At 40.3% G+C, this 24327-nt stretch overlaps 1 protein-coding gene across 3 annotated transcripts in view; it reads left to right on the top strand.

The window, feature by feature from the left end:
- LOC121951252 (cadherin-18-like) overlaps nucleotides 1-24327 on the top strand; it is a 120347-nt gene that overhangs the window by 70209 nt on the left and 25811 nt on the right. For 2 of the 3 annotated variants that reach the window (XR_015778090.1, XR_015778089.1), the window contains exons 7-11: nucleotides 7267-7520; nucleotides 11985-12121; nucleotides 14604-14728; nucleotides 18138-18252; nucleotides 24007-24173. Coding sequence is in view for 1 of the 3 variants with exons in the window: in XM_042497517.2 (XP_042353451.2) it covers nucleotides 7267-7520; nucleotides 11985-12121; nucleotides 14604-14728; nucleotides 18138-18252 (631 nt within the window). In the remaining 2 variants the exon portion in view is untranslated. The remainder of the gene's footprint in view (nucleotides 1-7266; nucleotides 7521-11984; nucleotides 12122-14603; nucleotides 14729-18137; nucleotides 18253-24006; nucleotides 24174-24327) is intronic. The other variant, XM_042497517.2, reaches the window with a different exon arrangement.

Below are 24327 nucleotides of genomic sequence, written 5' to 3'. Positions count from 1 at the left end.
GTTGTTTTACCAGCTAAATAAAAGAGTAACTTGTGTCAGAAAAAAAAGCAAAAGAACAATAATATCCATCCATCTATCCATTTTCTTCCGCTTATCTGGGGCCAGGTTGTGGGGGCAACAGGCGGAGCATAACATTCCAGACATCCCTCTCCCCAGCATAGCAATCGAGCTCGTCCTGGGGGACCCCAAGGCGTTCCCAGGCCAGACGAGATATGTAATCCTTCCAGGATGTTCTGGGTCTGCCCTGGGGCCTCCTACCAGTGGTATGTGCCCGGAACACCTCCAACAGCAGGCGTCCAGGAGGCATCCTAATCAAGTCAAGTCAATTTTATTTATAAAGTCCATTTTCACAAAACACGGTTTGTCTCAGAGGGCTTTACAACATATGACATCCCTCTGCCCTTAGACCCTCACATCACCTAAGGAAAAACTGAAACCGAATAAGAACCCCTGTAATGGGGGGAAAAATAGGAAGAAACCTCAGGAAGAGCGGCAGAGGATGATGAGGGATCCCTCTTCCAGGACAGACAGTTGTGCAATAGATGTCGTAAATATCAATTGAATTATAATTATAACAACAGGGAAAGAGAAAGACAGAGAAGAAAAGAGAGGGGGAGAGGGGGGAGAGATGCACAGCAATAATGGTAACAAACACAGGTGATATTACAATAATGATAGGTGTAAAACTACGAAATGCACTCTATGATAATATTGTGGGTGTTGATAAGAGTCTCATGCGTATATTGATAGTGGAGGCACGGCTCATAATAATGGCAATAGAAGGTTGCGTCAAGCACGATCATGGCATCGGCGCAACCAGGACCTGCGGCACAGGCGTAGCTTCAGACAGAATCACAGCAATGGCAAAACCAAGACCACGATCAGGGCGAGCCAGGGTTACAGTATCAGTGTAGTCACAGCACGAGCACGACCAAAGGCAGGTTCACAGCACCAGTACAGCTATCACCACTGTCAGGCACAGCCAAGATTGCAGCCAGGATCCGGGAAAATTAGGAAACAAGGGAGCAGGAACGCTCTGGAGAGGCAACGGAGTTAACATAATGCAGTAACCAGACACAAGCTTTTTCAGATGGAGGGAGTAGAGAAGGAAAAATTATCTCAGTGTGTCATGGAAAGTTCCCTGGAAGACCCTATGCAGGCAACCTATGTCAGCTTAATCAGGGGCTGGTCCAGGCAACCTTAGCCAGCCCTAATTATAAGCTTTATCAAAGAGGAAGATCTTGAGTCTACCCTTAAAAGTGGAAATGGTGTCTGCCTCCCTGAGTTGAGTAACCCTGAGTTTTCAGAGTGCAGTGATCTTGAGGGTTGGTAAGGAACTATGAGCTGCGACAGATAGGATGAAGCTTGACCATTTAGAGTTTTGTAAGTAAGGTGGAGGATTTTAAATTCCTCAAGTTCGAGAGTTTCGAGTTCAAATTCAAGTTTTTGTCACACCATGTGGGCATGGCTTGATTTCTAACTTTGATATTTCACCATGAAACAGGAAGTTTTTGTAACTCAGCCAAACATCGCCCGATCTGCCCAAATTTTCTCATGCTTGATAAGAGTCCTGACCTGAACACATCTGCATCACTCTATTGAGTTATGATTATAGTGCCACCTACTGGAGACAGGAAGCTATATGTTTTATATTTTGATGTGCACCTCCTTACAGGTTGACCATATTCAGCTCAAACTTGGTAAGAAAAGCTTTGAGACCTTGATGATTCCTCCTTGTGATTTCAAAGGTTTATCATGGACATCGTTGCCATAGCAGCATTGTCTTCAATGCCAAACAGAAAATTGCTGTAACTTAACCTTGCTTCAAATGATTGGCCCCAAATTTTAGCGGTGTGATCAAGGTGCAGCCCTGAACACATCAAATTGTCAATTAAGTATGATACTCACAGCACCACCAACTGGCAAAAGGAAGTCAGTCTCTTAACAAAACTATACTTTAATTTACATGACATTTACATGGTTTGGTGTACAAATTTTGTAGACCAAGATGACTTACATTTTGTGTGGTCTATATCGCCACCTAGTGGCCACAGGAAGTATTACTCCACATGAAATATCTAACTGAAGGATTGAAACTCTCTGCCTGCTTATTCCGACTTTCACCGAAAGGAAAGACCATGGGACATCAAAACCTTTCCAATTTCTGAGCTTTCATCATACCCTGTGGGTGTCGCTAGGTTTTCAACTTCGATGTTTCACCATGAAACAGGACGTTGTAATAACTCAGTCAGACATTGTCCAATCTGCCCCAAACTACTCATGCTTGATGAGAGTCCCCACCTGATCACATCTGCTTGGCTCAGTTGACTTATCAGCATACTGCCACCTACCGGAAACAGGAAGTCACATGATTTATGTTTTTAAGTGCATCCCCTTACACTCTCTGCATGCATTTTCTGACTTTCACTAAAATTAACGATTGGGACAGTGGAAGTCACGCCAGTAACCCCAACTTGTGGAACAACTCAGGAAACTGAGACAAACGAAAAAGTCTCTAGGAGCCATTCTTTAATCCCCATTAGGATGTTAATTGAAAATGCTATTTTGGTACGTTTTTTGCCTTTAAGATCCTATTTTTTCGAACTAGTCCTACAGATTTCATTTGATTGACTTCAAAATTTAAACATCTTCTCAGAAGGCCTGGGACACCAAAAGTTGTTAAATTTGTGAGTTTTTGTCACACCGTGTTGGCGTTGATGGGCCAAACATTTCCATATCTCACCATGAACCAGGCTATAAATAGGAAGTAGTTTATAAGTCTGAGGGACATTGTCCAAGCTTCACCAAACTTCACGTTGGGTTACAGTCCCACCCTGAACACACTTACATGACACCAGTACTAAAACATGGTTTGGTCTACAGCTGATGTAGAGTAAGATGTTGTACATGTTGTCTGGTCTCTAACACCACCCAGTGGTCACAGAAAGTATTACCACATATGAAATATCTAACTGAGGGATCGAAACCCTCCGCCTGCTTGTTTTGTCTTTCACTGAAATGAAAGAATCTGGGACATCGAAAGTTATTCAGTTTCTGAGCTTTTGTCACACCATGTGGGCGTGGCTAGGTTTATAACTTCAATGTTTTCTATGGAACAGGAAGTTGTTGTAACTCAGACCAGACATTGTCCAATCTTGCCCAAATTTCTCATGCTTGATGTTTCCTGACCTAACACATCTGCATTGCTCATTTCACTTATCGGCATACCACCCCTACTGGAAACAGGAAGTTTCATGATTGATATTTTTAGGTGAATCCCCTTACAGGGGGTCCTGGGCATGACGGACCGCCAAAAGCATGCATTATATGAGAGAGGAAAAAGCCGATTTGAGATCTCTTAGGTCGGAACGGATGTAACGGTGATAAGCTTGGGAGGACCATCTGCCCATGATCTGAATAAAGTGTTCCAGTATACAGATGCGGGGAGCCGAGGTGGCAGCTCCGATTCTGAAAGAATGTCCGGAGTAATGCACGGGAGAGATGCCTGACAATGACAGGACCTGACTGAAGTGTTGGTGGAACCAGAAGCGGGTAACCATCTGGCCGGATTCAGATGCAAACAGAGGGTCATCTTGGAATTTGCTTTGTGACGTCCGGAAATGTAAGTAGTTGGAGAGAATAAGGAAGGGGTTTAGAACTGATTGAATGTTGAAGTAGAAGACGGGAGTGGGTTGGCTAGATTGGTCGGTTTTGGTTCTTTTCAAATAATAAACTATGGTGTCGTTGGAGAAAAAAGAAAGGTCCGAGAGGCAGGCGTGCTGACGTGGATCGTATCGAAGGATTGAAGCAGTGAATTCTGAGCATCTGAGGAAACCGAAGAAGGCGAGAATAACCATGGCCTCTAGTGTTTGGTTGACGTGGGGTATGCTATATCCGGAGCAGATGGTGTGGATGCAGCGTGACAGCAGATCCGTGGTTAATGGGAGTCTACGAGGATTGAGCAGTGAGGTGATCTGGGGATGACCATGAGCTGGACCGGGACTACCAGTTAGGAGTTTAGAGATGAACGAAATGCCGCTGAGGTAGACTGAGGCAGGTTAAGGTGATGAGATCAAAAGAAGGAAAAGTTATGTTATGCATAGTGTGAAAGTTGTAGAAACAATTCCAGGCAGACCAATATGAAGAGAAAGTTGCTGGGGACAGACTATTGATGGTTTTCTGAGATTCCAAGATCAGGGGTATGAAAGCTCGGTTTAGATGTTGAAAGTCAAGGCTGAATATGGAGGAACAGGAGTCGGGTGTGCGTCTGCATGAGGGACTTCTGAACTTCTGAAAAGAGAAACGAGACAGTGAGTCAGCTATGGCGTTGAAATGGCCCGGGACGTGAGCTGCACAGAGGATATAGTGGTGATTGAAAGAGTGCCAGGTTAAACGACGCAAGAAAGGCATGATAGATGGGGAGTTGGAGCAACCTTTATTTATGATATCGACTACTGCGAGATTGTCTGAGTAGATGAGGACAGATTTGCGACTCAAATTATTGTGGCCCCATAACATGGCTGCGGCAATGATGGGGTAGATCTCAAAGAGAGCAGATGAAGTGACCTGGCAGTCTCCTTCCAACTCTGGGGGCCATTTGCCTAGGAACCATCTTCCATCGTAAAAACCCCCAAAACCTGCAGACGGAGCCGCGTCAGTGAGCAGGTTGATGTCCTGAGGATGGGACAGGTGATTGTTGTAAAAGAAGGAGATTCCGTTCCAATTGCCAAGGAGATAGAGCCAGAACCAGAGCTCAGCGCGGCTCGGCGCGTCGAGACAGACGGAAGACGTGAGCGACGGGACGGAAGAAGGGCCCCACTCTTGTCTGCTGCCTGGCGCACAATGCAACCGGCCCAGGGTGGTGGCAGCATGTCAATCCTTCAAGCTGGGCCTAATCGGGCCCCATGGCCAACTAAATTACGACAGATTTTATTGCCCGACCAACAGTTTTAGTTAACTTACGACTCATTTGGGGCAAGCAGCTGTCAACTTAGCTCCTGCAAAGACTCAAGGAGACATCAGGAGATCTCTACATTAGAGAAACCGACAATTTATGTCTTTGTTGCACAACCAACACGTGACATATCCGCACATCTCCAGACTGTAAGAGAGGACCACATTAACAGATTTTCATATTCAAAGTAACACGTACTTTGAAATGTTGTCTGGAGGTCTCATACTTACAGATCTGGAACTTTGCTTACAAGCTGACTTTGAGGCCAAACTCACAAACACAAGCTGTGCCTGTGTGTGTGTGGAGGGGGGTGACCTTTTGTAACCACCTGACACACTGAATGGAAAGACTCTTAGTACAGACTTGTATTTTGATATGAATCTCCTCCTCCTTAATTATCTTTCCTTTACACTGTTTGCAAATGCTATATTGTTTTGGAATCATGCAATTTGTGATTTTCTAATCATAGGTTTTGTTGATAGACCTTTGGTCATATTAAGTACTTTCATACTTTTTTGTATTTTGATGCTAGTACTTGTATACCTTTACTCAAATAGGATCTTTAAGAACCTTTAACCGTGGTATTAAACTTGCTTATTTTAAACAAATATTCCTTATGTTTGTTAAACATGGTTAATGCTGTTTTCCTTAGTTAATGATCTGCCAAAAAATTATTTGTTTTTCTCATAAGTGTTTGGTATCGATCAGCAGAGGAGAGCGTCGTGGTTTCAAATATTGATGATTTGAAGGCCTGTAGTGAACTTTATCAACACTTTTGGAAGAAATTAGATCTAGACAGTTAAAACAGTAGAAGTGATAGAAGGGAGGAGTGCATTTTTTCCCATTTCGACGGTCAAGCACCACACCTCTTTTTTCACTGGAGTTCTAACCCCAATGAAGTCGTAGGACTTGGGTCTTTTGGGGTCTTTTGACTCTTTGGGCTTTAGATGGGGGGGCTGCTTGTGCTGCAGCCCTATGCTGCTGTTTATCTACCTTGAAAGAGAGAACTTTGGAAACAGCCCGTCCAACACGTTCTAAATGACGATTTAGAACCAGAGGACTTTGCACACGAGAGACTGTGAAACAGAGAGACTTCGAAGCATGATAAGCTGTCATCGCGATCTCATCTCAGCCACATGAAGTGTCAGAAGATGATCCAGCTGTTCATGAGAGAGAGATAATGGAGGAAACAAACTCAAGCCGAGTTTGCAACGTTCAAACCGACCGAGGCCAGCCACCAGAACCGCTCGAGCGTAACCGAGCTGCCCATCCAGTATCCTCACAAAGGCCACACTGCAACTTTCCAGAGTGAACTGTTTCCCCGGCATCAAGACTTCTGAGGAAGGTGAAACGATCTTTCTTGTGCTTTTTTGGGGTTGATGCTCTTGAATGATGGGGACACATAGGAAGTGTTAGACCTAAGTAAGGATCTCCCATTAATACAATTATGGATTATTCTCTGATCAGGCCTCTTCTTTATCTTTTCCTTCCATGTTTTATGGGAAAGGTTGCCTCTCTACTGTTGATCGATGCTTGACATTGACTTTTCTTTGATATTAAATTTTCATCTGCTAGGCAAAATGGGCTATCAACCTTTCTATTTTAATGAGTGGTGCTCTGAGGTTTTAAACTCTAATTTTTAATGTAAACTTATTGTTCCTGATAGCCAAAGTTGAGTTCCATTACTCCACTTCATCTTTATAACAATTCATGTTTCTGAGTCAGAATTTTGTATTATGAGTTATAACTACGTATTTTGGTATTGATTTATTAATTAATTAATTTTAATTAATTGCTAATTAATTAATACATCTCCTATTTAAACCACTACACTCCAATGAGTACAACTTGAGTGAGCCCAGTTGTTAGAGCGCGTGCAACATATTTAGAGGTTGTGTATCCTAGCATGTCAATCCCACCCTGTCATCCAAATTTCATCTCCCTAGCTGTCCTCTTAAATATTTTTTTCACCTTACCAATCACTGGACTTGCTACCATGTGGACTGTTTATCAGTCAATTCACTTGATTCATCATACCATACACACTGATTTCAATGTTTTTTCTTTGACTCCATGATGCTTGGTTGGCCCCATATGAGTGTAATGGGTGTTGTGAGAAATATTTTCACTTTCCATTTGTTCCAAAGTAAAAGGAAACATTCAGTACTTTGCATTGTCATCATTACCTGAGTCTCAGTGTGTGCTGCATTCATTTATAATGAATTTTATAAAGATGCATTTTTTTCATTTGATATTGTCATCTTTGAAACATGTCTTTAGTAGTAAAACTGTACTTTCTCTCTCCTCCTCAGCATCTGAACTACGAGAAGAGAAAAGTTCACACACTCAACATTGAAGGCTCCAACACTCAACCAGATTCCCACTTCTCCCACCTGGGGCCGTTTAAGGATTCAACATCACTGCGAGTCATTGTCGGGGATGTGGATGAACCTCCTGTCTTCTCCATGGATTACTACATTATGGACATGTATGAAAACTCACCTGCTGGCAATCAGGTTGGGACTGTAACTGCTGTGGATCCTGATAGCACCAATAGTGCTGTAAGGTAAAGGAAATAGTTCATGTATTGAGTGTATGATTTTTAGACTGTGTGTGTATATCTAAGTATCTATATATATATAATAGCTTGCCATGGGGATGCACCAACATGTTTTCATCCCAACTCATCACATGGCGCCGCTCTGTTAGTGACCTTCTGTGTCAATTTATGATGTTTTAGGTGTCCTTCTGCCTCAGCTGTTTACGTTCCAGGAGCCGTTATCATGATGTCAACAAATGCACATGGTGGGATGAAGCAGCACGGTCATTATGTTTAGGCAACAGTACATGGCAGCCAGCGCAGGCCATCAGGGAGAATTAGGATTAGGCAAAAAAGTCATGGATGGTTTGGTTTAGGCAGAAGAGGCACATGATAAGATGTATAAAAAAAAAATTGTATCCACACAGGAGGCGAACTGCGTAGCTCCATGAGATGGCATCACGCTCGTACGCCGAAAGCACTGACAGAGTGGACAGTATGTGAAGAGTTCTGAATGAGAATGAGCTGGATGCACTGATTGTTTCAACCAGCTTTGTATCAAAACAATGTGGGTAGTGTTTGTAGATGAACTGTGGTAACCTTTTCTCCATCAACCCCAACCCCTCGAGAAACTCTGCCAAATGATGTAATTTATATCACAGTTGCTCTGGCTCGTGGGGGTGTTGCTTGACCTAGAGGCTGTACTTTAGAAATTTCTTATTGCACGCCAGCCGGCCTGAGCACCAACGGTGCGAGGACCCTCTTAAAACCGAAGGAATTATTATTATTAGGGCCCGAGCAATGAACGGTACTTGGACCCTCTTGAGGAATTATTATTATTATTATTATTATTATTATTATTATTATTATTATTATTCTCTCAAATGAATTGTCTTTTTGAGGGCTTTAACATATTCAAAAAGTCATGAAACTTGCAAAATTATCAGGTCTGGTCAAAAATGTGATATTTCAATGGTCTTGTGCGTGGGTGGGGGGAAATGTATCAGTGGCGCCCCTTACTGATTTTCAATGAAGCAGCCCCCACAGCACGTTTTACTTAGAGCTGTGAAACTTCGGAGGCCTGTGTAACACCCCAAGACCTACAAAAGAGTCTCTTGGGGCCATACCGTAAAACCAACAGGAAGTCGGCCATTTTGATTTGAAGTTTTAATTTTGGTCATTTTCAGGGGCCATAATTTTTCAAACTTGTCCTAGAGCTTTTATCAGATTGACTTCAGATTTTATGGCTGCCTTCATAAGACCTTTGACAGTAAAAGTCATTTGAATCATGAGTTTTTTATCACAGCGTATGATCTGTATGAGGCATCTAATTTGCATGTTCTGCTATGAACCAGGAAGTAAACAGGAAGTGGTATGTAACTCTGCTGTAAATGGTCCAATAAGACCCAAACTTCAAATGTTTGATAGGAGACCCGCCATGAACACATCTATGTGACAATTTTAAGCGATAATGAGAGCACCACCTATTGGCACAAGAAAGGCAAAGTTTTACAGTAAGATGTCCAGCTCCTAGCAGGTTGACTGGATTGATCTCAAAATGGTCTCAAAAAATCTTTAAGACGTTGATAATGATTGAAAATGAATATTGAGAGTTTTCGTTGAAAGGCGTTACCATGGTGGGGTGGACAATTTCGATGTTTTGACATGACATCAAAAACTGTTGTAACTTCGCCCCAGATGGTCAGATCTTTACAAAATTTCACAGATTTGATAAGATTCTACTCCTGAAGACATCTGCAGTGCAATTTTGAATGATAGTCATAGCGCCACCTATTGGTAGCAGGAAGTTACTTTTTTTACTCTCACTCAATTAACCTCATATATAATTAGAATACTTTAAAGACCTTCATGATATACAGAAATTAAACGTTTGAGTTTTCATCAAACGCTGTTGACAAAATTACACATTATTCAGCATAAAACTGGAAGCACGTTTTGAGGGGCAAAGCATGCACCAAAACTCACCAAACGTGGCACATACATCAGAAGTCCTAAAATGTGATATCTGATATGATTTTCTTCTGCACTGATATGCCAAAATGGCTCTGTAGCGCCCCCTACAGTTTTCAACGAAGCAGCCCCTGTGGTACATTTCACCGAGAGCTACAAAACTTTGGGGGCCTGTGCAACACCCCAAGACCTACAAAAAGTCTCTTGGCGCCATACCATAATTCCAACAGGAAGTCGGCCATTTTGATTTGAAGTTGTAATTTTGGTGTATTTTTGGACATTTTCAGGGGTTGTTTTCATCACACCGTGTGGCCCTTACTGGGCCAAACATTTCCATGTCTCGCCATTAACCAGGAAGTAGTTTATAACTCTGAGGGACACGGTCTAATCTTCACCAAACTTCACATGTTTGATGACAGTCTTGCCCTGAACACATCTATATGACAACTGTTACCATTATTTATAGCGCCCCCCTACTGGCAATATGAAATGTCATGGAAATTACATGCTTTCTTCTTTGATGGACTGCTCCCACTGAGTTTATCTGATTGACTTCAAAGCTGGTGACAAAACCTCTAAGACCTTAATGATGCCTCCCTCTCGAGTATAGGTTTTCAATGAACGCTGTTGTCATGGAGACCCAGTGGTGGCCACCAAAAAGGTTCTTGAAGAAGCAGGAGGAGAGAGGGGGGAGAGAGGCTGGCCTGATGATTGATTGATTGATGACCACTTACAGCAGTGTTTTGCTGTTACTCTGAAGAGCAGGCACGGGACTAAATGACAATGTATTTCTTCTCTTCAAGAAGTTCTTGTAACTTCTCTTTGCATCGACCGATTGGCCCCAAATTTCACAGTTGTTGTCAGGTTTTTTTAAGTTTTTTTAGTTTTTTTAACTATGATACTCACTGAGCCACCCACTGGCAACAGGAAGTATGCCTCGTACCACAACTATCTTTGATTTTCATGAAATTTACATGTTTTGGTCTACAAATGATGTAGACCAAGATGACATAGATTTTGTGTGTCCAAAGGAAGTAATTCACCATGTGAAATATCTCACTCAAGGGTCCAAACTCTCTGCATACTTTTTCTGACTTTCACTGAAATGGATGATTGCATCACTCAGAGTCCTGCCAGTAGCCTCAACTTGCGTGGGGGTGAGAGGGCGTGTTCATCACTGCTTGCAGCTTTAATTTTTCTTTGTTTTCTTTGATCATGCAGCAGCAATTTTTAAAACTGTTTGTGTCTTTCTACTGCAGGGATAAAACAGTTTTACATGAAGGCCTTTATTAAGTGAAATACTTTATTTAAATTCTGGGCTGAGAGTGATGTTTAAAATAGCAAATTACCTGATAGCCAATAGCCTCATCACCCTCCTGTTGGAGGGGATGAGACAAGGTCATTGAATGGTCATTCTGGAGGCACAAGGTTGCTGCTTAGCACCATGGTATGCAGGAATTACTAAATTTCAGGCAGTGAGAGAATGATCCATCTCTGCCTTATATAAGGAAAAGTGGTCTGGCTTCCAACAGTGGTGCAAAGTATTGAGGCTAGAGCCCCCTGTCATGTGGGATTGGTTTTATTCTTTCCTTTTTGCAGTGTTTAAAAGTGGCATATGACAACCCTCTGCCCATCAAAATGTATGCATCAGCCACAGGGGTGAACACTGCACTCCCACAAGAAAGTCTGTGATTTGTTGGACCTAATCCTCACCCCATCCTGCCCATGCTATAGGCATCCTCCCACTCCATATATTGCGTTGTTACCGGCAGCGTTTCAACTTCATCCCATCTTAATTCATTTCATGCGGATGCGCCAGCATAAGCATTTATTGACCTCCCACCGTTGGTTGCCATGTACTTTTGTTCCCAAAACATAACTACATGCTGCCTAATTGTAGCGACATCCTGGAATGTAAATAGCAGACGCAGAAGGATACCTAAAGCATAATATATAGACGTGGAAGTCCACTACAAAGCAGCAACATGTGACGAGTTGGGATGGGAACATGTTGGCCAGGTCAGCATATAGATGCCTGGTCGAATGGTGCTGTTTTGGTGTAGGATTTGACAATAATATCCCTTTTTTCAGTGAGAAAAAGAATATTAATGTCTTTGATATCCTGTTAAATATCCTGAAACTGATGCAGCACGGAGGTCGTCCAGTTTGTAATCTGAAGCTTGCCTCTCTCACCCTCTCTATTCCTCTCTCTCTTTCTCTCTCTCTTTGTCTTTTCTTTATGTCATTACTGTAATTTAATTGTTATTTACAACATCTATTGCATGTCTGTCCGTCCTGGAAAAGGGATCCCTCCTCAGCTTCCTTCCTGAGGTTTCTACCATTTTCTTTCCCCCGTAACAGGGATTTTTGGGAATTTTTCCTTAGTCGATGTGACGGTCTAGAGACAGAGGGATGTCATATGCTGTAAAGCCCTCTGAGGCAAACAGTGATTTGTGATAGGTTTTATAAAAAGAATTAACTCGACTTTGTCTCTTAAGTCCATTTTATTCTGCATCACAGGTACTTCATTGAAAACAAAGAGGAAAAGCCTTTGTATTTCACTATTGGGGTGGACAGTGGCATCATCAGGACTACTCAAGTTCTAGACCGGGAGGAGACTGCATGGCACAACATCACCGTGATGGCAGCAGAGGTTGGTAAGTTCATAGCAAAAGCAGACCAGATCAAACCACCAAACTATCTGTTTTTTCTGCAAATCTATCCTTCAGCATGACATCCATTTATCTGTCCCTCCAGCTAACCTTTAAAAAGCTGTCTGTCCATCCATCCATGTACCACTGTGTGTGTCCTTAAGGTAATCTGTGTACCTACACTGTTCCACTGAGCACACACATTTGTGGTTGTTTGCATGTGAGGGTTCCACTTCCAATGTTGTCAGTTGTTCTGGCTCTTGTTCCTGTGGAGGCTGGAAATGTTGAATGCACGTATTCTAAGGTTTTTTGGACAAGAGCATCTGACATAACTGAAACGAAAATCAAATGACTTTTTTTTTTTTTAATTGTGTTTATGTGTGTTTAAGTGTTCTATAAACCTGTCAAACAGTGAAGAGAATGCTTTAGAAGCCAGTCTTTAAGTCTTGACCAGCAAAGGAACCAGTCAATAGCAAAAGGGTTATATAGACCCTTTGACTGTTAGCGAACAGTATGACTTTTTTTGTTTGTTGTGAGGGGCAATACAGTTCTTCATAGTTGTTGGCTAGCGCTAGCTGCTAGATTTTGTTGGCTTGTTTTCCACAATGGAGGAAGATGATTCAAGTCTCTCTGAATGTCAGGTCACTCACTCTCTAGGATCGTGAAAGGTACTGGAATAAGTTAATAATGACCAACAGCCATGTGCAGGACCTGAAAAACCACAATTTAACTAATGAGTTTCGTGTCATGCAGTACAAAGTAGCCTATATATTAGGAATGTTTGCGTGTGTAGCGCACACTTTATATCAGGTAAGGTATATATAAGGTAAGTATTTCCTGTTGTAGGGATGAATGACGCTTTGTGTATAAAGGGTTATCATGTCATTCCACAGCCTCTGAGCCACGGGTCATCCTCTAATCCCTGGCTCCTCCAGCCAACATGTCAAAGAATCCTTGGGCAAGACACTGAACCCCGAATTGCTCCCGATGCTGCGCCATCGGAGTGTGAGTGTGTGTGAATGGATACTGAGTAGCAGGTGGCACTTTGTTTGAAAGTGTGAATGTGAGTGTGAATGGGTGAATGTGACATGTAGTGTTAAAGCAATCAAGATCTTCTCGTCATCGCCTACGGTCGTATCTCACTTGAACTATGTCACACAGGCTTCATGGTCTCTGGTGGTACTGCTTTCAGAAAACGTGCACAAATATGGACAAAATGATTAGAGTTTCTGTGTTTACAGTTGAGCAAAAACAAGTCCTTGGAGACATTGCAAATATAAAAAAAAGTCCGGCCTGTGGCCCTCTCCCACTTTTCCTGTCAATCTCAGACTGTCCTATCAATAAAGGGAAAATGCCCCAAAAAGTAATATTTAAATTAAAAAAAAACAGTGCCAATACTGTGTCAGAAGTGAAAAACAACGAATCTGTCTCTTCTTTTCACTCTTCCTCCGCCATTGACGAGCTTTTCCGTTAATCTGTGTTTTCACTGTTATAGTATAGGGCATACTGTTATAGATGTGCAAAACAACTTTTCCAACCGAGCAAGACGATCTCAGGTCCCAGGGTGACTGGAGGAGAGGACTACTAACGTGCCGACTTTATTGCTATTTAGCAGCTTTTCTGACCCTCTTAGCGGCATTGTATTGAAAAAGCAACAAGAGACACATTTAGCGATCTATTTAGATCATCAGGGAAACAAGGAGGAAATACATTGTCATTTAGTCCCGTGCCTGCTCTTCAGAGTAACAGCAAAACACTGCTGTAAGTGGTCATCAATCAATCAATCATCAGGCCAGCCTCTCTCCCCCCTCTCTCCTCCTGCTGCGCCAGGTGTCTGTGTGACGATAGGAAACGCTGTTCACGGTGTGAGCTCATGTGTAGTGAGTTTCCAGCTCGGTCATGTTGAAAGAATAAATTGATATCTGATGTTTGACTACCTCCAACTCACAACAAGCAGAACAACATGTAAATATGCAGTTTGCAACAAAGCCATTAGGCCTACTTAGTTTGTTGTTTGTAGTTTGTTCTGTAGCTGTGGTGCTTTCTGACATTTTGGGGAATCTTCCACTATAACTCAAACAGAATATTATTTTTTGTACAATTCCAAAACAAAGAAAAAAAATGTAAGAAGGAAACTGACTTTGCTCTTGAAAATTACTTTCTTTTCTTTTCTTTGTCTGAAAAGTTTTTTTTGTTTGTTTGTTTGTTTGTTTGGAAATGCACAAATTCAAATGTTGATTTAAAAAAAGGAATGAAGAAGCTACATTAAAATGTTTTTTTGAGTATGAAAGCTGAAGATCTGCTCTTTATCTTGATTTATCCATTTTTATATTCAAAACACAAAATATTCTGGATGTCTTGAAAGATTAGTAAATATGACCAAAATTGTGGCACTGGCTGGCAACTTAATAGAAATACTCTGGTGGGAAAAGAGTTAAAAAACAAATATACTGCAGCTTCTTAAACCTTTTCTTGTGTAAATTTTCAGATAACCCTCGTATGGTGAGCCACGTCCCAGTCACCATCCAGGTCCTGGACATCAATGACAACATTCCTGCCATCTCTGGCAGCAGCAGTGCGCTCATAGTGTGTGAGGGCACCAAAAATGGACAGGTGGGTTGCTAATGCACCAACCAAGGAGAACATAATATGGATTGCCTTAATATTTTTCTCAAACTCTCAGCTACTAAAAAGTGCATTAACTCAATTATCATCTTTTCATATTAGCTTTCTAATTTTACGTGGTATATGCAGTGGTCCTTCAATCACATTTTTTTCAGTGCTTTATTTATTACTTTACTTTGTGAGAGAGAGAGATGCATTGCTGTTTACAGATCAAGAATCTCTGTAGCAACCTTCAAATTTTGAAATGCAATCGGAAAAAACACTAATGCCACCTAATAGATCCTTACAGGACTATCTTATAGATGAACAAAATGAATTTAGAAAGGGACAAGCCTGACCACAGTAACCACTATTGTTAAAACTAGGATTGGTAACGGTAGATCCACCTTCCCATGTTTTGTTGACTTTCAAAAGGTTTTTGACTGGGTAAATAGAGATCTGCTTGCCTCTAAAGTCAGGCCTGGGGGGCAGGCCTGGATGGCATATTCTACAAAGCAATCCAAAGGCTTTATAGCTTGTTGTCCGATTGCTTGTGTTGAATTTAATTATATGTTTGCAGACTGATTCGACTCATCTTTTAGAGTAAAACAAGGTGATATCCTCTCTCCAAGTCTTTTTGCACCATTTGTAAAATCTCTATAGAATAAGGAAGCAAATTGAGCCATATGTTTGGATAATAATAAACTGAGCATTTCATTAAACACGGTAAAGATAGAATTTTATTTTTAAATGTGGGTAGTGTGTGTGTGTGTGTGTGTGTATGTGTTTGTGTGTGTGTGTTTGTGTGCGTGTGATGTTTTAAGTGGAGGTTAGGGTTAACTGTAAATTTGGAAAAAACTTTAAATTTAATCATATTACCATCTAGGGGCTTTTCATTTGAAATTTCAGCTTTGCTGTGGCCTTCTGGTTAACAAATATTACCATCTGGTACTCACCATTTGTTTCTGATGATGTGTCAGCTTTATCTTGTTATCATTCGTGAAGAGTTCACAAAAAACTCCTGAACAATCTGATTGATGCTCTGGAGAAAATGTCTTTTTCTTTTGGTGCACTCTTCTTGTTCATCAACTTGTATGTCAAACCAAATTGGGGGATTTGTTGAAGGAGGCGATACTTGCCTGATAGTTTCAGTGGTCGAACAGTTTTGTCTCCATCTTTAGCTCTCGGCATAGGAGAAGAGAGGGAGAGGGACTTTCTTGATTTTAGGATTCCTCAGTAGGCATCCTGAAATCATTTTGTCAGTTTCTGTCTGTGGGGAGTTCACTGGTGTTTTATTTCTTCTTTTTTGTGACATCTGATTTAACAGTTATTTAACTTTCTCTCATCACCATGTTTGATTTTTTTTTAGTTGTTTTTTCTCTTTCTTTAGCTCCTTGATTTTCTCTTTCTTGGTTTTCTTTATATCTCTTTAATGTCTTTTGCTAGTTTTTCCCCTTTCTTTCACACTTGCAAGACCTGCTCCTTTGGTCGAGAGGACTATCTGGGGGTGTGTTAGCTTGCCGCACTGCTTTCTGTACTGCTCTCAACAAGACTTTTCTAAGAAATTCTGTCCTTCTGTCTGGGTCACTGTTTATTTTGTCACACATATAATATAAATACATATTTATGTATACATCATACACATACACACACATACATATATCTACTGTATATATATGCATAGATAGATTTTTTTAGATGTATATGTATGCTAGATGTTTCTAGCTACCTCAACAGTCTAAACTAAATTCTCCAATTTTATTTCAAAAGTGAAAAATTCAAAAAATGTAATGATGGTGTTGACATGTAAAAGCCGTGATCACAGAAATATTTTACACAGTTTGTGTAAAATGTCCAAAAATATTCGAAATGTTAAATTCTGCTAAAACGTATTAATCTCTCAATCTTTTTAATACACAATTCCTTTATATTAACATGTTTAACAAGTTTTAATATTATTAACTTTTTTCATTTTTTATTATAAAAACACTTTATTATGTAGGACACGTGTTGTCTCTTATCTCAAGAATCAGTGCACAGTATTTGTGCATTCAAATTTCCATTAAAAACCCACCTGCATCACTAGCTTACACACATGCGTAACACTGCACTATGTTTACAACATCACCATTAGAATCGTTGCTGACGTCATGCACGCTGTCTGCCCACACAGTGTAAACATGCCTGAGGAAAACACCTCTCCAAAGTGCCAGACACCATTGATGGTGAGCACTTCGACGACAAACTGCTGTTAGGTCAAGACCCCGATGAGGGCATTGAGCATGCAGTTGAGCTTCCCTGAGATGGTTTCTGACAGTTGGTTGTGCAACCTAATTGTTCCAGCAGTCATTCATCAGATGGCTGGTGTCTGATGATCTTGTCGGTGAGGACGCTGGATGTGGATGCCCTCAGCTGGTGTGAATACACTTTGTCTGCCCTTGTGGGGCCAGTTATACCAACAAATTTACAGAAAAAACACTGAAGATGGCTTATGGTAGTAAAATGAACATTGAGTTCACGGGTTCCAGCTCTGGTGGCAAAACTTGCAACATCTGTGGCATTGTGTTGTGTGACAAAACTTCACATTTTAGAGTAGTCTGTTATTGCAACTTTCCCAAGGCATAATTGTGTAGTAATGATGCTGTTTAATCAGCATCTTCATTTGCCATACCTGTCAGGATGTGGATGGATTGCTTTGGAAAAGAGGAAGTACTGTCCAACATGGGTTTTTGCAAATTTTAGCCAAACATTTAAGAGAAATGAGCCTTTTGTGTGTATAAAAAAGTCTTAGATCTTTAATTTACTAATGTGAAAAATGGGAGCAAAAACAAACATATCAGGTATACTTTTTTTTTCAAAAATGTAATTTGCACATACCAAGCTAATTATGAAGCCAATAGTCCTAAAAAAATACAGCAACATTACAGAGACTCACGTTATTCTAAATATGCTTGGACTGTATTTTCCAGCATCTGATCAACACAATGCCAGCGAATCTCCTTCAGTCTCATGCATGTCCTGTCAGGGTTTTAGCCAATGAACAGGTGCTCACTTGTAAATATGAAAAGTAAGCAGGAGCAACAGGATGCTGACTGCAGTTCATTTAATCATCAATGTTATCATTAACACAAAGGATTTTCTGGAAATAACATTAAATGCCAGTAAAGGATGTGGTTTTTTATAACAATGCACTTTCAGTCGTGTAAACAGGAAAATCATGGCCAGTTAACTTGATTGTCTGAGTAATGGACTGTAAAGAAATCAGACAGGGTTACTGATTTGATCTCAGCTCTGCACACACTGAGGAATAAAACAAATTCTCAGCCTTGTTGTTATCTCTTACGCTTCTTGCATTTTGTCTTCTTAGTTTCCTTTTATTTTTTTAAATTCCTTTACGTCTTTTGTTTATCTCCATCAGGTGATTCAGACTATCCGAGCAGCAGATCTGGACAGCTTTGCAAATGGAAAGTTTTCCTTCTATGTGCCTGCTGAGCTTCCTGCTAATCCAAATTTTACTGTTAAGGACAACAGAGGTAAGATTTCAGTGAGCACACAAGCTGTTTAACATGAATAGAAAATTGGGCTTTTATATTATGTTCATATACAGCTGTTGTACAGCTACTATGGACCAACTCACAGATGCACAAGAATCATATCGCCTTCTTTAAGAATTGAGAGATTGATATGGCTAGATAAACAAATGCAAATGCCCTGTCATGTGACAACACACACCCTTATCAACTGAAATTAGCTATCAGATGTTATCAGCGGTATCTCAACTGGAAAAACACTGCAGTGGTCAATTTAGACATCCACGGTCAGTAAAACTGAACCTGCACTTGGACTTGCTCTTGAATAGTGTTTTCCTAGTTAATTGACCACTTAAAGTGCTGTCGCACAACTCGTCACATTTACACATTCACACACTGGTAGCCGAGGCTACCGTACAAGGTGTCACCTGCTATTGAGTTTATGACCATTTATACACATTCACACAGTGATGGAACACACATCGGGAACAATTTGAGGTTCATTATCTTGCTTCTACATGTTGACTGGAGGAGCCGGAGATCAAACTACCAACCTTTCAAGTAATGAATGACCCACTCTACCTCCTGAGCTTCAGAAGCAGTCTTTTCCTGTTTTCCAGTGTAGACATTAATCAACTCTCCAGAAGGGCATTTATTCAATGTAGCACCCCGATTAACACACAGTATGTTTCAATATAATTGAATAATGTCCTAAAATTTACAGTGTATCATTATACGTTTTGGTTTTGTTTTTTACAGGAATAGTGTTATATAACACTATCCCTGTATATATATATATATATATATATATATATATATATATATATAAGTGTGTGTGTGTGTGTGTGTGAGTAAATTAAAGCAGCGATGAAAGGAGGCACTGGTGGTGCACTGGTTGATGCAGCCGTGTATCCACAGTTCACAGTTGTCCACGTGTTTCTTGAGTTTTTATGCACACAAATGGTATCAAAATCTGTCAAAGGCAAAAAGTGGGTTGGGGGCACTATATATTCAATTAAATTTCAATTCAATTCAAAACTTTTATTTAAGACTCAGCTCAAAGAGAAGTCCACAGGTAATAAAAAAAAGAAAAGAAGAATTAAAAGAAAATAAAGCATATATATAAATCATAAATAAATAAAATACATACATTATATATATATACACACACACACACACACTTACATACACATACATATATATACACATACATATACATATATACACGCATACATGCATACACATGTATACATACAAACAAACATGCATATAAACATACATACCACAGTGAATCAAGCATTGACATACAGACATGAACGACAGTGGCTTCAAATGACAGACTTAAACCTCACAGAACTCAGATTAGGATTGGCTAGAAACAAAATAATGCCATTTTCAGATTTTCCCACTCTGCATGTATAGTATAGCTAATCAGATTTCTTATTAAAGCAGAACAATTCAGAACACTGACATTGGCAAACTTTTGGCTTGCACTAGAACTCTGAGCAACTTTAAGAAGCAGCCTCATACTGTCATTATAAGCCACAGTCAGCCTCTGCAAACTGCCTTTTTTGTAGTGATGCCACAGATGGGCCATATACAGAGGCTTTAACAAGGCTTTAAACAGAGAGATTTTCATATACACATACTGAATTTACAAGTTAACATGTTACCTTGTGCGTATAACTTACAGCACTGTGTGAGTACATCCCTATCATCTAAGAGATCACTGCTGATGTAATGGCCCAGGTATTTTATCTGATCACACACCTTAAGAGCTGTACCAGACAAGAGGAAGTCAGGGAATACCAATTTTCTGTCTTTCTTACTTCTGATAATTATGATATTACTATTATTATTTGCGTTATATTTGATGTCAAAATCCATGCCATACTGTGAACAGACTCTCAATAACTGTTGAAGTCCAGCACTATACGGAGACGAAATGACCAAATTATCTGCATACATAAGGTGATTCATTAGAGAGCTACCTACCATACACCCAGAGTCACATCTGCTCAACTGCATTGACAACTCATCCACATAGATATTAAATAAGAACGGTGATAAAATACCACCCTGTCGGACACCATTACTCACTTGAAACGGGGCAGATACAGAATGTCCCTGCCTGCACACATGCCAGACTCCGTCATCTTGAGATATGTGTAGTCAGTGCTTCCTGTATTTGTTTCTCCGACGTGCTGATGTCCCATGCCTAAGCCCAATTACACCACCAAAGGATGTAGCAGGATTTGGGGACTCTTTTAAATTCATTTTTTTTATAAACTACATTTAAAAAATGGCTAATTAATCTACCTTGTATTTTTTTGTACCTTGAAAATTGAAGCACATTAGACACAAAGAGCCACAGGTCAAAATTGAACGCGGGCCACTTCAAAGGACATTATTTATTTATTAAACAGAAATAACTTTAAAAACTGTCTAACTGGAAAATGCAAGACACACAGAATTTCTGTTGATTAAAAAATCTGTTAAAAACAAGCAAGTATTTGCTAAATTGAAGGTAAATCACAATATTTTTGCAAAGAACTTCTGCTAGTATTCAGCGAACAATATAATTCACTAGGACTAACCAAACAGTAAAAGTGACCAACCAGCTTACTGCTTCTACAGCTTCAGCAGACATTGCACCTATAATCATTTCCACAGTAGCACCCTCAGGAATAAGATGGATTGAAAGAGTACATAAATGTTCACATGGTCAGACAAAGGGTCATCCTGGACAGGGCTACAATAAAATATTTCAGTTAATTTATTATGGATTTTTTAAGACCAATATTATCTGTTTATCAAAATCACATAAAATTAGTCATGGTCATTGTCAGGGTCATGCTAAAGAAGACAACATATGAAAATTTCTGCTAACATATTAAGCATTACATTTTAAGAGATTTCAAATATTTGGAAATTATGAATGTATTTTGAGTTGACTTTAATTTTCTTAATAATTACACAGTAAAACCACAAGAAAATGTATCTTTTTTTTTAACTTACCCCCTCTAAGAAAACAGCCTCTTTCTGACAGTAATACTGCCTCCCATTAGCATTACTATAGTGTAGAAAGCAATGCATCCTAGGCAGTACTAATAAAATACTCTAATTAACTGTAAATACTGTAATATCCTGGGAGTGATGTTGAATCAGTGACAGATCTGGCCTCGAGAATACAGAATGATACTCAAATTCCAACATGTATTCATCCAAACTCATCACATGGTACCTCTCTGTCAGTGACATTTTAGGAATCCTTCTTTGTCAGCTGTTTGTGTTCCAGGATGCCGCTACCCTGATGTCAACAAATGCACATGATGGGATGAAGCAGTGCGGTCCTTATGTTTACACAACAGCACATGGCAACCAAGGCAGACTGTCATGATGGTAATAAAGTCACGAATGGTTCGGTTTAGACAAAAGAAGCACATGGGAAGGTGCAAAAAAACACACATACACATCCGTATGAAAGTCAGATCATTGTGGGAAGCCATGCACCTCCATGCCCGCCCTCCCTATGAGCCCACTTGCACTCATTATATTACATGGTTACCACCAGCAGTGTTATTACCTGATGCTGCCCTTTGGCATTCCATGTAGACGCAACTGGTTCTGTCCAGCCATGTTCTCATGTGATGTTGCCCATGTGCATCACATGTGGACGTCCTTGATGCTGTTCGTCCTTCTGCCAGCTTATAATGACAACACCACCAGCTCTGTCTGAGCAAAGTCGCATCTGATGCTGTCCAGCCACGTTCCGGTTGGATGCGGAGGTGGCTTTTGGCGTCACACTCTTATGCTGAAAGTGCTGACAGAGTGGACATATTTGATGATCTTGGAATAAGAATGGAATCTAGAGAAGACACACTTGAACTGCACTGAAGCCACCTCGGAACTTTCTTTTTGAGGATTAACCATTTGAATCCTGCATTTCATGGGCAAAGCCTTTGGTAAGTTGAAATACATTTTATATTTGTTAGCTAGCGGTTACTTTGACCCACAACTGGTGAGGTGTGGTTTTATATGACTGGGTGGACTAGCTAGCCAACCAAACTCTCATTTGATTGGATGAACTTTAGTTAACCCCACTAAGTGCAGGATGAGGCATCAAACATTTGAAACAGTTTTAGCAGGTTTTGCAGGATAAAAGAAAAGACAGGGATTTTGATGTAATAGCCTAATCCTCTGAAACAATTTTTTCGAGATAAATGATCAGTTACTACAGGGGCACAGAGTTAAAACTGGGAAAATGTATTTTTTTATTTTACCGGGTTGCTACTTAATCTGTTACTGTAATGTTAATGTAACTAAGCTATCTTACTGCACTGCTATGAGGATATCTTAATTTGCAATGCTGTAACTGGGAAATTCAGCCTTAACATTAACTTTTTATTTTGTAGATGAGGCCGATTTTTGAATAGTTCAAATGAGTTAACCTGGTCAGTTTGGTGTTTGTTTGATTTGCGGCTAGAAGCATTACTGTGCCTAACATCATAGGTTTGGGAGTTTTTCCCCTCTTTCCTGTGTAATGTCACCTGAATGGCTGATATTAGTCTTTCAACTTACAAGCCTACAACTCACTGTAGCAGAGCAAGTTGCTTTTCAATCATGAATTTAAAAACAATTGAGATGACATCAACATCACAACCAACTATTTCTCGAGCAACCACATTACAGCTTGTGTGGTGTTAAATTTCAATGTTTGTAGCAATATCGTGAATTTTAATTTTAAGATTTTTGTCTGACATTTGTTGTGAGCGTTGCAGTCAATTATTGTTCATAACTGGGAATGGAGCAAGACGATTTTTCTAATAACATTACCCTGTCCCAGGGTGAGGGCACTGAGGTGGCACTCCATGTTGTCCTAACACAATCTTATTGTAGGTCATCACATATTGCTGCTTTGCAGTGGACTTCCACATCTACATTTTACAATTTAGCTATCCTTCTTCATCTGCTGTTGACCTTACGGTATGGTTATGCCATGATGTCAACAGAAGCACATGGTGGGATGACGTTGCACATGGTAATGTTTAGGCAATAAATGCATGTGGCAACCATTGCAAGGACGTCAACAAATGCACATGCTGGCAATGATGGTTAGTATTAGGCAAAAGACACAGATGGTAAGGGTTAAAAAAAAAAACATCACATTCAGACGGAAAGCGCCATTTTAATCCAGGATTTGTTGGATTCATCCACCCCTCCCACTGGTCCTGTAGGGATCTTTGTGCTACTTATATTACCTTGTTACCAGCAGCATTTCAAACTAATGCCATAGTGGCATATCATGTAGACGCAGAAAGTGGCTTTTGACATCAGGATTTTACACTGAAAGCACTGCAAAAGTGGTGGTATTTGACAGCTTTTAAACAAGCTGGTTGTCCAGCTGCAGATGGCCTACTACACAGAGATGTATGGGTTCATCCCTCTTGCAGATGTTTGTTTGTTTCTTTCAGTTCAAAATTATCTTATGAAAGTAAAATTCTTAGTTACAGTTGAAACATTACCGTTTTATTGTCTGCATCCTACAATTGTCACAGTGACTGATGTCAAGAGCACCCTCACTCAACTGACTCTTCATCTACTGCTTGCTCGGCAGTCAATTGAAATACTGTATGTTGCATATCAAAGGAACTCTTACGGATATCTGTATTCCAGCAATGCATGAATGTTCTTCCCAGAAAAGATATTTCTATGACTCAAGATGTTCTCTGTAAATACTTTAATTTCAAATTTCAGGTGGAACAGACAATGTGACTGTTGGACGCTAGATAACCAGCCTTGAGGGTCGTGTCATACATGAGGGCATCCAACCTTTGTGACAGGACTTGGGGCTGTTCTGTTTTCTGTGTACTTACCCCACAGCACCAAGAAGAGGCTGCCTGTATACTCTGATTCATTCAAAGGTAAGCTTAATGTCATTGAATTGGCCTTTTCTCTTTTCCTGTCTCTCTATCTCACATTCTTTCATTCTCACCTCACTGCTGAGCAGCCAGTGGCGAGGGCTCGCTGGTCTCCATGCTGAACACCAGTGATGGATTTCACCAAACTAACAAGGAA

Source organism: Plectropomus leopardus, chromosome 12 (assembly GCF_026936395.1).
Source record: "Plectropomus leopardus strain MGB_pleo_1.0 chromosome 12, ASM2693639v1, whole genome shotgun sequence".
In the NCBI taxonomy this organism is placed as follows: domain Eukaryota; kingdom Metazoa; phylum Chordata; class Actinopteri; order Perciformes; family Serranidae; genus Plectropomus; species Plectropomus leopardus.
Note: the sequence above shows the minus strand (reverse complement) of the source record. Positions and strands in the feature narration are given on the sequence as shown.